The sequence below is a fragment of the Squalius cephalus genome (assembly GCF_949319135.1).
Source record: "Squalius cephalus genome assembly, chromosome: 25".
Taxonomy (NCBI): domain Eukaryota; kingdom Metazoa; phylum Chordata; class Actinopteri; order Cypriniformes; family Leuciscidae; genus Squalius; species Squalius cephalus.
In genome coordinates this window covers 4,906,136-4,920,427 of record NC_137146.1, presented here as the reverse complement: position 1 = coordinate 4,920,427, position 14,292 = coordinate 4,906,136, and the positions used below count along the sequence as shown (strand labels likewise).

At 36.7% G+C, this 14,292-nt stretch overlaps 1 protein-coding gene across 32 annotated transcripts in view; it reads left to right on the top strand.

Moving 5' to 3' along the window:
* The window catches only part of obscnb (obscurin, cytoskeletal calmodulin and titin-interacting RhoGEF b), a 55,725-nt gene extending 43,325 nt beyond the window's left edge, over positions 1–12,400 (top strand). For all 32 annotated transcript variants that reach the window (XM_079863478.1, XM_079863494.1, XM_079863497.1 and 29 more), the window contains 22 exons: positions 154–195; positions 360–458; positions 594–812; positions 1,017–1,047; positions 1,163–1,206; positions 1,374–1,475; positions 3,981–4,120; positions 4,440–4,640; positions 4,831–4,907; positions 4,989–5,159; positions 5,522–5,681; positions 5,813–5,929; positions 6,108–6,272; positions 6,422–6,580; positions 7,370–7,547; positions 8,342–8,455; positions 8,537–8,704; positions 8,826–8,928; positions 9,471–9,600; positions 9,692–9,794; positions 10,353–10,395; positions 10,857–12,400. In XM_079863478.1, coding sequence (XP_079719604.1) covers positions 154–195; positions 360–458; positions 594–812; positions 1,017–1,047; positions 1,163–1,206; positions 1,374–1,475; positions 3,981–4,120; positions 4,440–4,640; positions 4,831–4,907; positions 4,989–5,159; positions 5,522–5,681; positions 5,813–5,929; positions 6,108–6,272; positions 6,422–6,580; positions 7,370–7,547; positions 8,342–8,455; positions 8,537–8,704; positions 8,826–8,928; positions 9,471–9,600; positions 9,692–9,794; positions 10,353–10,395; positions 10,857–11,934 — 3,644 coding nt within the window. In that variant the 3' untranslated portion in view covers positions 11,935–12,400. The remainder of the gene's footprint in view (positions 1–153; positions 196–359; positions 459–593; positions 813–1,016; positions 1,048–1,162; positions 1,207–1,373; positions 1,476–3,980; positions 4,121–4,439; positions 4,641–4,830; positions 4,908–4,988; positions 5,160–5,521; positions 5,682–5,812; positions 5,930–6,107; positions 6,273–6,421; positions 6,581–7,369; positions 7,548–8,341; positions 8,456–8,536; positions 8,705–8,825; positions 8,929–9,470; positions 9,601–9,691; positions 9,795–10,352; positions 10,396–10,856) is intronic.
* The last annotated feature ends 1,892 nt before the right edge of the window (positions 12,401–14,292 follow it).

The window sequence follows — 14,292 nt, the reverse complement described above, 5'->3', positions numbered from 1 at the left end:
CTTCCATGGGGTCTTTGACAGGAATTGGGAGCATGGCGGAATTATATTATAAATGATAATTATCATGATTTTTTCGCATAGAATGTGCTTTTATTATAATGTGCTAAATAAATGTTTCTTTGTTTGTTTGTTTACATGATTTCCATTTGTTAGCTCCTGGAGAGCGCCCAGCACCTGAACAGGGACGAATGAGAGGTAAACATCTGTAATGTCACATAGTCTTGCACACAGCACATGTAATTGTGAATCGTTGTTCCACATGGTATGAACAGATGCAAATGCATTTTGAAATTTGCAGTAATAAGAAAGATTAAGCATGCATATCATTTGCTATGCCACTTGTATTTTTCCACAAATAGATTCAAAGGTGCCACTTGTGCCACCACGCTTCCTGGAGAGGTTCAGCAACAAGAAGGTGAAACAGGGAGCAAGTATAACGCTGTCAGTCAAAGTGGAAGGTATGGCGTGTTACCACAATAAATTAAATGACTTTACATGCAATTTTGAGAAATACAGCAAAGCATTAAGTACAATGTTCAGTTGCACGTTACATAAGGTGAAAACATGCTAAGCTAAGTCACTGTCTTCCGAAGGTTCCCCAACCCCATCTGTGAACTGGTTAAAGGAAGTGTCAGATAAGGATGTTTTGTGGATCAAGGCAGACACACCAGGTTACAAGGTGGCCAGCTCTGGCCGTCAACATAGTCTAATCCTTATGGAAGTGGGAAAAAATCATGGTGGCATGTACACTTGCATTGCCACCAACCGTGCTGGACAGTCGGTTAACACAGCCCGGCTGGATGTGGAGACAGGTCAGGAACTCATGGTTTAGTTATTGACCATAGTGATGTCAGGATCACATGACTTTTTCTTCTTTTTTTTTAATAATAATATTATTTTATGCCAAGAATATTTCTGGTATATGTACTTATTTTACTTTATTGCTCGTTTAATATAATTTATTAATAAATAACCTGATCTTTTAATCATCATGCTTATAATTTTCTATCCAACAGCACCAGAGCAAAAGAGCAAAGTGGGGCCCGAGTAAGTTTAAATATAAAAGCTTACAGCTATCAATTCAATTATTTTATTCATCTAAACATTGTACAGTTTTACATATTTGAATGTTAATGTTTAATTATAATATATTTTTCTCCAGGGTTCTAGGAATTACTATTAGCCCACCAGAGGAAGCGGGCAAAGGTGAATATTTGATAGATGATGTTCTGTTTAAGTTTTTATTTAAATTTCTTTTTTAACTACTTTATACTTTTAGTGAGCTGTCAGATTATATCAGAGTGGGTGACTGCTATCTGGTAGTTCTGATGTAATTTGCTACAATATAAGTGATTATTGTGATAACATCTTAGGAGAGATCAAACTACCTTACATGGGTGAAGTGGGTACAGAGGAATTCTTACAAAAACTCACAACCCAAATCACAGAAATGGTATCTGCCAAGTTCACTCAAGGTAAGAGAAAACAATAATTTTCAGTCAATAATATTGAGCTAATATTTTTGTAACCTGCACTGCCGCAGTATTACACTGAATTACAATATGTATAAATGTGTGTACTATTTGTACTGTACTATTTTTTTTATTAAAGTAGCCTATCATTCTTGATGTCATAGTTATAATAGTGCAAAATAACAATTTATTGTTTTAATGTAGTCTTTCTCTACAGATGCATCCTAAAATTCACTCAAAACAGTATGCGCTGTTTTTGAATGAGCTTTGTGTGTGCCCAAATGCTTTGAATTCATCTCACAGGATGTACTGAGTACTGAAATGGAGTACACCTGTTTTTATATTCACTTTTTAAATCATTAATTATACTCAGGAATTTTTTGTGAGCATATTTTCCTGGACTTCCCTTCTATTTTATATATATATATATATATATATATATATATATATATATATATATATATATATTCCCAATTCCTATGCAGTTTACTGACAAAATATATAAAACCTTATCTCTCTGGATCCCCCGAAACCCTGTGCAGTTCACTGACTCCATTCTTTTGTCTATCCATCAAACTATCCATCCATCCTCTCATCCCTCTATTCACTCACATTCTCATTGAAGCATTGATTTGTTCAGACAGCTTACAGAACCATCAAGTGCTCCAGTGGATGAAATCTTGGCCCAAAGTAACCAGTATGTATCCACAGAACCTCCAGTGTATTACACCAGAACTTTGACTTTTTCTCCATTAGGCTATGCTGTTGTTAATCACATTGCTTGTCTATTTCTTTGGTTCTCAACATTGAAAAAAGACAGAAAGAAAACCCTAAAATTTAAGATATTAAAATGTAAAGTACAAAATGCTTTAAGTATGGCCTGCTGGTAATAAAGTCATGGTTCTTTAAAATCAGGGCCATTTTGTCACAATACAGAATAAACTGGACATTTTGAAAATCAGTGTCTCATTTTTACACTTTCAAGGTGTCTCTGTTTCAGTATACACAGAGAAAATGGATGAACGCTCGCTGCCATATTCATTTAGATATGGGATTGCATGAGCAATACATTAATATTTGTGTGGGCACAATTTAGTTTTTACACAAGCATGATAGTGCATGTTAAATCACAGGAGAAACATGGTTTACAGCATTAGTTATTATATCCAGAGTCATAGATGATTAAAAAAAACAACTGATAAAGGACCTTACAGGTGAGCTCAAATGATATTTAAAAAATCTTCTTTTTCTGTCACTGCTGTTATTTGCATTGTTTCTACAAAAAAAGGCTACACTACATAAAGCTTGTCTGAATATTTTCGAATACATGCTCAAATTGAGCAATGGGAGAATTTGACTGGGTACACTTAGTTTGTAAAATAACACACATGTTTTTGTACAGTAGATTTAAATCTAGTGGATCCCAAACTTTTTTCAGTCTTCTTTACTTACACCCACCAGCCTGAGACACGATCACAATTTTCACTTATGATAAGACTCATTTATAATTATTACTAATTACTCATTACTCATTTATTATGTGAGATAAGAGAAGATAGGCTACTTACGAATTTGAATTGTAGGCGAAATAATAAGAACAATTCTGCTTACCTTCTCTAAACTGGACAGTTTTCCTCATAAATCGTTTTCAGCATCCATTTTGGCGATATTATTTCCATATAATCTATTTCTGTCTGTTTTAGCTAGAATTTCAGTACGGGGGTCAGTAGCTGTGTTTACTGGTGTTCACCATCAGGTCGCGGTATTTTAAAAAACGGCGGCAATATTTCACAGAAGAACTCGTCATCGCGATTTCGCGATATTAAATGTAAGCAGGCGGTTGCTAAGACGACAGTGATAATGTTAATATGTGTGCGGTAATAAAACTGACGTCTGACATTATGTCAAATGCACTATGTGAATTTATAATGGAATTAATTATCGTATGCTGCCCCCTTATGTGCGCGTGCCACAGTTTGAGTGTTGTAAAGTGATCATTACCACGCAAACACCATTGTTTATTTGGTGTTATATATATATATATATATATATATATATATATATATATATATATATATATATATATATATATATATATATCTCAAGTTTGTATTTTGGAAACCATTGAAATTCTGAAGTAGGCCCTACATATGTTAGATATGTGCACACGTGTGTGTGTGTGTGTGTGTGTGTGGCCTGGTAAACCCTATGGGGGGGGGGGGGGGGGGGGGGGGATTCTCTCTCTCTCTCTATATATAATATTATTCAAATTTCATGTCCAAATTAATATTATTAAATTACATCTCTCTCTCTATATATAATATTATTCAAATTTCATGTCCAAATTAATATTATTAAATTACATGCTTAGTCTGCTGATTTTTAATTGAACAATGATTGAACAAATGTTTTGTAGTTCACATGTGATGCTAAAGCCCATGCTGTCAGAGCTACCTAATAACATTATCCCTTTCTTCCTCTAACCTTTTTATCACTGTCTGCTTCAAGCTTCATTACGTGTCCCAGGAGCTGACAGTGATGATGAAACAAAAACACCATCACCATCTCCATATCACGGCCGATCACGCCCTACATCTCTCATCGCAGACTCATCGTCTGAATCGGATGAAGGAGATGCCAGGGGAGAGGTATCACAAACATCACACTCTTGATGTCATCAACAATTTTATTATTATTATTATTATTATATATCAGACCTGTTGCATTCTGTTTAAATAAGATTTTTTAACACATTCATTTACCATTTATTGTAAAAGGGGGAAACAATTATGTCAGGATAATAATTTTGTAGTTCATATTATTTATTATGTGAGATAAGCATCTTGTTGATTATTTAGTTCACTATAGGATATTTAAAAGCAGAATCCGGAGAATTCTCATGTTTTTAAAGTGAAGACAGCACTACACATTTTCTAAATGTACTGTTATCTCAATGCATCTGTGCAGATGTTTGATATCTACGTGGTGACAGCTGATTACAACCCCATGGGTGTCAGTAAAGATACCATCTCTCTGAAAGAGGGCCAGTATGTGGAGGTTCTGGACTCTGCCCACCCACTTAAATGGCTGGTCCGTACCAAGCCTACCAAATCCAACCCGTCTCGCCAGGGATGGGTCTCGCCTGCGTATCTTGACAAAAGACTGAAGGTCTGTTTATATATATAGCCTATATATACACACTGGTTAATGCGATAGCATGTGAAACTTAAATTAGGGTCATTCATAATGGACCAGTGAGTTTAAAATTTGACATTAGGGTTAAAAATGCACATAATGTATTGACAAGTGCAGTGTATCTTCATAATTTCTTACTAATGATGGATTGGTTGTGTTGTAGCTGTCTGCAGATGTAACAGACCTCCCAGAGACCACCAGAGAGGAACTCACCGATACAGAGTACAAGAAGAAACTCTGGTAAAATTTAGACAGATCAAATGTGCATTTTATTCTGTACTATAACTTTGCTCATTCTACCTACGTTTCACTTGTATCTAGTCAACTTGTTCAGGAGCTGATCAACACAGAGACTGAGTTTCTGAAGGAGATTGAGTTTTTCACATCACACCATCTGAAGCGCGTGGATGAGGAGAGCACACCACCTGATATCGCCAGCCAGAAGGAAACCATCTTCCGTAATATCAGTGATTTGAAATCCTTCCACAGCAGGTACAAAGTTCAGACAATAAAATATTATTGTTAATTCTATGGTTAACTCTATCCCCCGGTTTCACAGACAAGGCTTAAAGTAGACCCAGACTAACATGCATGTTTGAGCTGTTTTAACTGAAAGCAACTTGCACTGACATATCTAAAAATATGCACACCAGTAATGTTTTTTTCTAAGGGACGTTTATAAAAGCTACTTAAATGTCCTAATTTAACTAAGGTCTAATCCTGGCTTAATCTAAGCCCTGTCTGTGAAACCAGGCCTATATCTAAAATTTAGTGTGTAAAGAACTAGTTTCTTCATTTATAAACTAGTTTTGTAAAAATCTTGATGAAAACTTTGACTGTTGCCTGTTTTCCAGCTCTTTGCTGCCCGGTCTGCGTGATTGTGACACAGATGATGACATTGCCATGCATTTCTTAAAAAACTCTGAAGGTTTTGAGAAATATCTACAGTACCTCATTGGACAGTCACAGGCTGAGTCCACCATCAGTGAGAAAGAAGTGCACCAATATTTCAAGGTGGGTTTACAAAAATATGTGATGGATTTCTAGGGGCATGAAAACTAAATTTTTTCTTTGTCCGTAAACTAAAATAATTTGGTATTCAGAAGACGCAGAGCATAACATGTTTTATATCTTTCTTTCATTAGAATTATACAGTCTCCGAGTTGGCAAATGTCGACCCCTCAGAGTGTCCAGTGCTCAGTATCAATGCTTATCTTCAGAGACCACCAGAGAGAATTCTAAAGTACAGGGCTTTACTGAAGGTAATAAAAACTTGAATACCACAATACTGCGTTTCTGTGTGAGGAAAAAATCTCAAATTTCCACTTGCAAAAGGCTGAATAACTATCTAAAAATGCATTTAAGAATTGTGTTATATATTCTGTGATGCATAATAATTGAAAGTGAGCATCCCTTTCCAATTCCCCGATTTCATTATAGGAATTGATCCGGAACAAAGCAAAGAACGGTCAGAACTGCTGTTTGTTGGAGCAGGCCTATGCAATGGTGTCGTCCCTCTCCCAGCGCTCAGAGAACACACACCATGTATCTCTCATAGAGAACTACCCCGCCAATCTGGAGGCATTGGGAGAACCTATTAGACAGGTACGGTCTCTAATCTCAAATGTCACACATTAACGTACAGGATAGTTACTTTTTGATAAACGTGCTCTCATATTGCCTATTTCACTTTCTTGTAGTTAAATTTAACAACTTGTTTGTAGTGAAGTTCTGGATTTTTCTTTGTTCTACAGGGGCCTTTCACTGTTTGGGAAGGAGCTCCAGGAGTTCGATCATCTTCCAGAGGTCACCACCGCCATGTTTTCCTCTTCAAAAACCATGTGGTCATCTGCAAGCAGAAGAGAGACACAAATATGGACACACAAACATATGTGTTTAAGAATATGATGAAGGTTAGAGCTTATCAAATGCTTTTTAAATGACTGTAATTAAGTGACACACGTACAGTTTCTGGCCAGAAAATAAGTCAATCGTTGATTGACTGATTGGATCATTGTTGCAGTGAAAGTGAGTCATTGAAAGTCTTTGGGATGTGCTGGAGGAGACTTTACAGAGTGCTGGACTCTTGCATTGACAATACAAGATCTTGACCAAAAATGTATGCATCTCTTGATGGAAATAAATGTTGTGATGTTATTTCCATCAAGAGATGCATACATTTTTGCTCAAGATCTTGTATTGACAATGCAAGAGTCCAGCACTCTATAAAGTCTCCTCTAGCACATCCCAAAGACTTTCAGTGAATTTTTACGGTCTGGACTCAGAGGTCCCGACCATTCTTTCACAATTTGAGCCTGATGAATCTTGACATTGTCATCCTGGAATATGGCCATGATGTGTCTTCCTACATGGTTGTTTAAGAAATGAAAAGCTACACTCTCCATCAATTAGGGTTAAAAGAACTGTTCCCAAACATATAACATGATAGAAACATAATAATTACTGCAATAATGATCCAATCATAGACTCTTAAGCATTTGCTTTGGGGCAGTGTATTTTACACAACATTTACTAAAAATTCACAAAGCCAAGCGCCAATGGCGATGATTCAAAATGGCCAATATCGGCTAAATGACTAAATGATTTCTTAATTACTGTTTTTTCCTCATAACGTCACTTATAAAATAATATTGCATAAATAAATGTAATGTATAGTAAAATATTTTATCGTTTTGCTTTAGCTCACGAACATTGAAGTGAACGACACTGTGGAGGGTGATGAGAGATCATTTGAGATCTGGCATGAGCGTGAGGACTCTGTGAGAAAATACACTCTGCAGGCACGGACTGTCATCATCAAGAACTCATGGCTCCGCGACCTCCGTGACCTTCAGCAGCGGTATAGCATGCCAACGTGGAGTAAGTCACCAACATTAGCATGATGTACATGTTAGCATGTCTCACCTTGACTAGAGCACTGAAGTGTTTTTTAGACCAACCCAGAAGATTGCTTCACCCTAGTTTCCTCTTCAAAAACCAAAAGGGTTTTTCCATTGGCTTTTGGATTATTGCAGAAAATAAGCTCTGTGACCAGCAAAAAGTTTATAATTCTTACACGTTTTGTTCGTCATGATAGTCTTCACAAATGAACACAACTTTTACATTTTGAAGCTTAAATACAATTGCTAAAAGTAAAAAGCTAAGGTTAGGCTACAAACGAACAACACCGTGTCAACACCACTAAGCTTCCAACAACTCTTTTAATATTTAAAATCTACAAGTTGGAAGGTTTGAGTTAGAATAGTTTGCAAGAGCACAATTATAAACACAATGAGGCTGTAAGAGTGAACTAGTGAGTAAATGAGTTTACCCATTGGCCAACCTCTGTAGTCCCATTTAGCCACTTGTTAGCAACCGCCTTTTTCAAGACACATAAAAGCTTTACAAAAAAAATTACAAGAGAGTATTACTGATTTATTTTGTTGTTTCAGGCATTTAACAAAAAAAAAAAAACACATTCAAACAATTTAAAAAAACAATTTTTAACCAGGTTTTGGTCTACAAAAATATGTCATCCCTGCAGCACTTTAGTGACATGGCAAAACACACTCCACTTTTGAAACATCATCATCTATTAAGTACGGTCATGTTCTTGAATACTACAATAATAATAAACCCTAGTCCTAAAATGTAGCATTTTACTATTATTACAGGCCTTCCAGATTTCGACTCAGTGTTGACAGACTTAACAGCAGAGCTTGGACAGACAGTAAAGCTCGCCTGCAAGGTCACTGGTGTCCCAAAACCACAGGTCACCTGGTACAAAGGTAAGGAACCAAATCTTGGGGGTTTTCCCCTCTTGATGTCTTCTAAGTAAAGTAATTCATCCATCCGACTCTCACAAACAGACGGGCGAGCTGTGGAGGCGGATCCTCATCACATCATCATTGAGGACCCAGACGGCTCTTGCACACTCATATTGGACAACATGACGGCAGACGACTCTGGCCAGTACATGTGCTTCGCCACCAGCTCTGCGGGCAACGCCAGCACACTAGGCAAAATCACTGTGCAGGGTGAGTGACAGACGTGAGCAAATTGAGAGCAACCTGATGTGACTAACTTACTAAAGCTGGTTTCACAATCTGTGAAAGGATTTAATTAAATTTGTGTTGATTTTTATTGCATATCTTGCAGTACCTCCACGTTTTGTGAATAAGATCCGGAACGCCACACTCTTTCCAGGAGAAGATGCTCAGTTCACCTGCACCATTCAGAGTGCACCAAGTCCCAAGATAAGGTAGTGACTCCGTTTAAACTAATATTTACACTGACATTCAAAAATGAAATGTCCTTAAAGACATTTATAATGTTACAAAAAATTCTATTTCAAATAAAAAGTTATTTTGAACATACTATTTATCAAAGAATTCTGGAAAAAAATGTATCACCGTTTCCACAAAAATATGAAGCAGCACAACTGTTTTCAACATTGATAATGATAACATGTTTCTTGAGCAGCAAATCATCATATTAGAATGATTTCTGAAGGATCATGTGACACTGAAGACTGGAGAAATGATGCTGGAAATTAATCTTTGCATCACAGGAATGAATTACACTTTAAAATATATTCAAATAGAGTTATTTTACCAATGCCAAACTTTTGAACGGTAGTATATATTATACTATGTTTAAATAATGAGCCAAAATAACTCTGGGTGATTCATGTCATAAAATTCCAATCAAGGCATTCCATAAATTACTAAACCCAACAATGTCATCCATTTCACTGATAAAATGTGTTGGGTTAGTGTTAAGCTATGGCATTTCCCTGCACAGATGGTTTAAGGAGGGTAAACTACTGACAGACCAGGAGAAGTTTCAGACATACAGTGAATCACGCAGTGGAGTGTTGGTTCTAGTTATCAAGAACCCTGGAGAAAGAGACCTCGGACACTATGAATGTGAGGTATGGACGTCCTTGCTTTAGTCCTTTCAGTTCCTACTTTACTCCAACCATGAGGAATTAAGCCAATGATCATCATATTATTCATTTGCAGCTGTCGAACCGTCTGGGCAGTGCCAGGTGTGCGGCACAGCTGATCACTCCTGCTGTGGCAAAGGCTGGAGAACGTAGAGCAGATCAGGCCATCACTATAGAAGGTAAGAGACATCTGTCAACACACATTTGCCACCTAATTAAAAAAAACATAAAAGTATGACAGCCTTTTCCATCTGTTATGATTTCACTTACTAAAAACTTCAAACGGATTAAAAAACATGTACGTATACACATTCTTATGCAACATTTAATGGTTTTAATAAAGGGGCTATTATGAAAGATAGTTTCATGGTTCCAGAAAATAAGAAAAGTACATGTTGTAATATAAATGTACCTATATTTAGAAATCTGACAATGTATTTTCATATTTGTGACCCTGGACCACAAAACCAGTCACATGTCGCACGAGTATATTTGTGGCAATAGCCAACAATACATTGTATGGGTCAAAACTATCGATTATCAGATGATGTATAAATCTCAATTTCAGAAAATTGACCCATGTGACTGGTTTTGTAGTCCAGGGTCACATTTCAGCATCATCCTTGTACCTCTTTGACAAGATGTGAATTAACTGAAATTTAATAGCTAAAATAAATGTGATGTTTGTTTGATTATGTAACTCATTTAATACCATTTTTATGTTGTTTTTCAACTAGTAACGGAACAAGAGACGAAAATACCGAAGAAAACCATAATTATGTAAGTCTCAAACATGCACCTAAACACAAAAAAATTTTTTTTTTTTTTTTTTTACTATGCAAACACATTATATTGATAAAACAAAATGTCTATTTCAAATAAATCCTGTTCTTTGAATTTTCTATCAATTAATAATCCTAAGAAATGTTTCTTAAACACCAAATCATCATATTAGAATGATTTCTGAAGGATCATGTGACACTGACGACTGGAGTAATGATGCTGAAAATTCAGCTTTGATCACAGGAAAAAATTACATTTCAAAATATGTTTATATTAATATAATGTAATACAATTCTTCAAAATGTATTATACAAGTATTGATAAGTGTAAACTGGCCTTACATATCACAGTTTGTAAATTTGATGGCAGATTTAGACTAATGCTATGCATTATGTTTATGTCTACTGTGTGCATCTATCAAGAATCATACTCACAAATGTGATTTTTTCCACTTTAAGCGAGGAGACCATCACCACAGTGGTGAAGAACACTCGAATGAAACGCCACGCGTCCCCAAGACCATCACCCATGGGAGCTTACCGCTCAGAGACGTCCACTCCCGAACCGCCCAGACAGAGACGAACAGTGGCCAGGAAGACTGTCCCGACACTGTACGTTCAAGATCCAGAGGGTGCCACGGCCAGGAACCCAAGATGGGTGGAAGTCGAGGAAATAATCGAGTATAAAGTGAACAAATCACCCAAGTTACCAAGGAGAAGGGGCGTTTCCCCCGGCAAGTTGTCAACACCTGGCAATCCAAACACTAATAACTCCAACAACAAGTTAGTAGAGGAGACAATGGGTGCCGAAATGCTTCTACAAGCATCTTCTGGTACTGATGAAGAGGAACCTGTGCAGAATGTGTCTGAGGTTGACAATGTGACAATATACCCAACCGTTACAGGAGATATTAGTAACCCATATGTCTTGGTTGAGACTGATGAAGATGAGGAGGGAACTGTTGTCCTGGAGCCCGAAGACGACGAACTTGGAGACTGCAAAATACTGACTGATGGGAATCGAGTTCTTACTCTTGAAGACCTCGAGGACTACGTCCCTCAGGAAGGTGAGACTTTCGGCAGCCGTGCAGACCATCACGTCCCCGATGAGAAGCCAAGTGAGATCTCGGTGTTGCAGAGAGAAATAAACGAGCCTGTCATTGGAAAACCCATTCTGCTGCACGTGGGACGTCCAGTGGCATCCGCAAAGCCTCGCATGGGTTTCTTCGGATCCTTCAAGGAACATATTTCCAGCATGTTCACTCCAGGTTCATCAGTGAGCGGCAGCTCTTGGTCAAGGCGAGAGAAGACCATACCTATTCATGTGACTGAAGAACCTTCATCTAACCGTTCACCGCATGCCAGTGGCTTTGCGAGGTTTGACGCCCAGCCGACGTACTGCTCCGAGGTCCAGAGAGGAAAGGAGGGAGGTCTGCAGAGCTTCAAAACGCAAGTGTCCGCACAAACCTGCAGCTACACACCAACCGGACAAGTCACTCTTCAGATCAGCAAGAAGAAGCCATTTGAAAAGCAGTAATCGAGAGGAATAGAATCTTCGAAGCTTGTTTTCCGGCATGCAAAATCAGGACATACAGTAGCCCGAGTCTTAAATGGGAACACTTCTGTAAAATCTTGCAATCTAATTCAAACGCAAAGCTTCTGGATCATTCCATGTTGAGGCGACACTTTTTGCATAGGATTCACTTGCCAAACTCGATGCCTTTATATCCTACCTAACAAAGACTTTATAATTACTTGAGTTCCCGTAAGCGTGAAATCAAACGTGCAGCTGCGCTTGGGAACGGCGAGTTCAACATGAATGTGCAAATATGGACAGTACAGCTGTCTTTTTGTCTAAAGGACATACTAAGAAATACACGTCTATGTCAAGAAATCCAAATTAAATTTCTTTGGGCTCCAACAATAAGATTGTGGTTTATCTGAATGTCATTTATGTGCTGTATGGAATTAATGTACCTCAGCAATACATCTATACACTGGCCAAAACAAAAAATAGTTTCTTAAGAGTCTATGATTGGATCGCTATTGCAGTGATTATTATGTTTCTATCATGTTTGGGAGCAGTCCTTTAAACCCTAATTGATGGAGTGTGTAGTTTTTTTATTTCTTAAACAACCATGTAGGAAGACACATCATGGCCATATTCCAGTATGACAATGTCAAGATTCATCAGGCTCAGATTGTGAAAGAATGGTCGGGACCTCTGAGTCCAGACCTTAAATTCACTGAAAGTCTTTGGGATGTGCTGGAGGAGACTTTACAGAGTGCTGGACTCTTGCATTGTCAATACAAGATCTTGAGCAAAAATGTATGCATCTCTTGATGGAAATAACATCACAACATTTATTTCCATTAAGAGGTGCATCAATTTTTGATGAATCTTGACATTGTCATCCTGGAATATGGCCATGATGTGTCTTCCTACATGGTTGTTTAAACAAATGAAAAGCTACACACTCCATCAATTAGGGTTAGAAGAACTGTTCCCAAACATATAACATACTAGAAACATAATAATCACTCAATAATGATCCAAATAACTTTTTTTTGGCCGGGCAGTGTACCAAGAAATACTTAGAAATGCTATGTCAAGAAATCCAAATGAAACTTCTTTGGATTTCAACAATACGATTGTGGTTTATCTGAATGTCATGTGTGTGCTGTATGGAATCAATGTTCCTCAGCATTATATATACACATATACAGTATAAAATATTTGAGTTTTTCAACATCTAAAAATCCAGATCAACTTTTTCTGTCAAGTTGATTGCACTTGTTGTAATTTGGTGTAATACACTGTGGCTTGTTGAATCGGAGGTCTATGTTAATGTACCAAAAACTTTGGATATGTCATCTTGCAATGAAGACTATTCAGTGTGGTCAGCATTTTAGTGTTGAAATGTGAATGTATGGGGTTTTGTAGACGGTCAAAAGAATAGTGGTGGGAGATTTTAAGAGTTAAGAAACATAACAAACACAAAATCTATTTAATGACTTTAGAAGATTTATTTTAAAAAGTATTTCTTGTGCAACATGACTTTAAGCACATAGTATTTACAGATTTAAAAAGTTTTGAGATTTACTGGAGTAATACTATATATATATATATATATATATATATATATATATATATATATATATATATATATTAAACGTGTTTGAACTTAAAATTGTATCAACCAAAATTTGCATGTGTAACATAATTTGTGTTGTTTTGGTGGATCACATTGTTTGAAAGGTTTTGGTAAAAGCAAAATAAATTAGGAATGCCAAAGGTGTTCAGCTGATAAAAGAAAAAAGAAAAAACTTGAATAAATATAAATAAAAATGTACATCTTGAAGTTCTGATGTTGTTGCTTTAAAAAATAAAGAGTATATTTGGATGTGTATTATAAACTGATATCACATGATATTGATATTAAAGAAATACAAGTAAAAAAAACCTTTCAGTTTACTATTTACTGTCTATATTGTGTATGGTGAAAATCGTCGGACACGCACAGTTGCTTTCAATATTGCACTCTCATTTATTCATTTCACTCTAGACATGCTTACCTATGTGTGTAAGTACACATCTTCACTGTATACATACTAAAGTATGTATACACCAACACACACATAATTAAACATGTAGAATTGTACATATATATTTATATAGACGTATAAATTTACATGTACGCACATTTATAAAAGAGTGCACACAATGCACTCTTGCACACACACGCGCACACACACTCATACACAAATGTCATGCGTCTGTGGCTCAATGTTTGTCTCCTGTACGTGAACACGCACGCACTCACAGACACAAACGTGTGTGTATATATCAGACATACTTCATATCCAAAAAGGTTCCTTTGAAAACAACACCAGG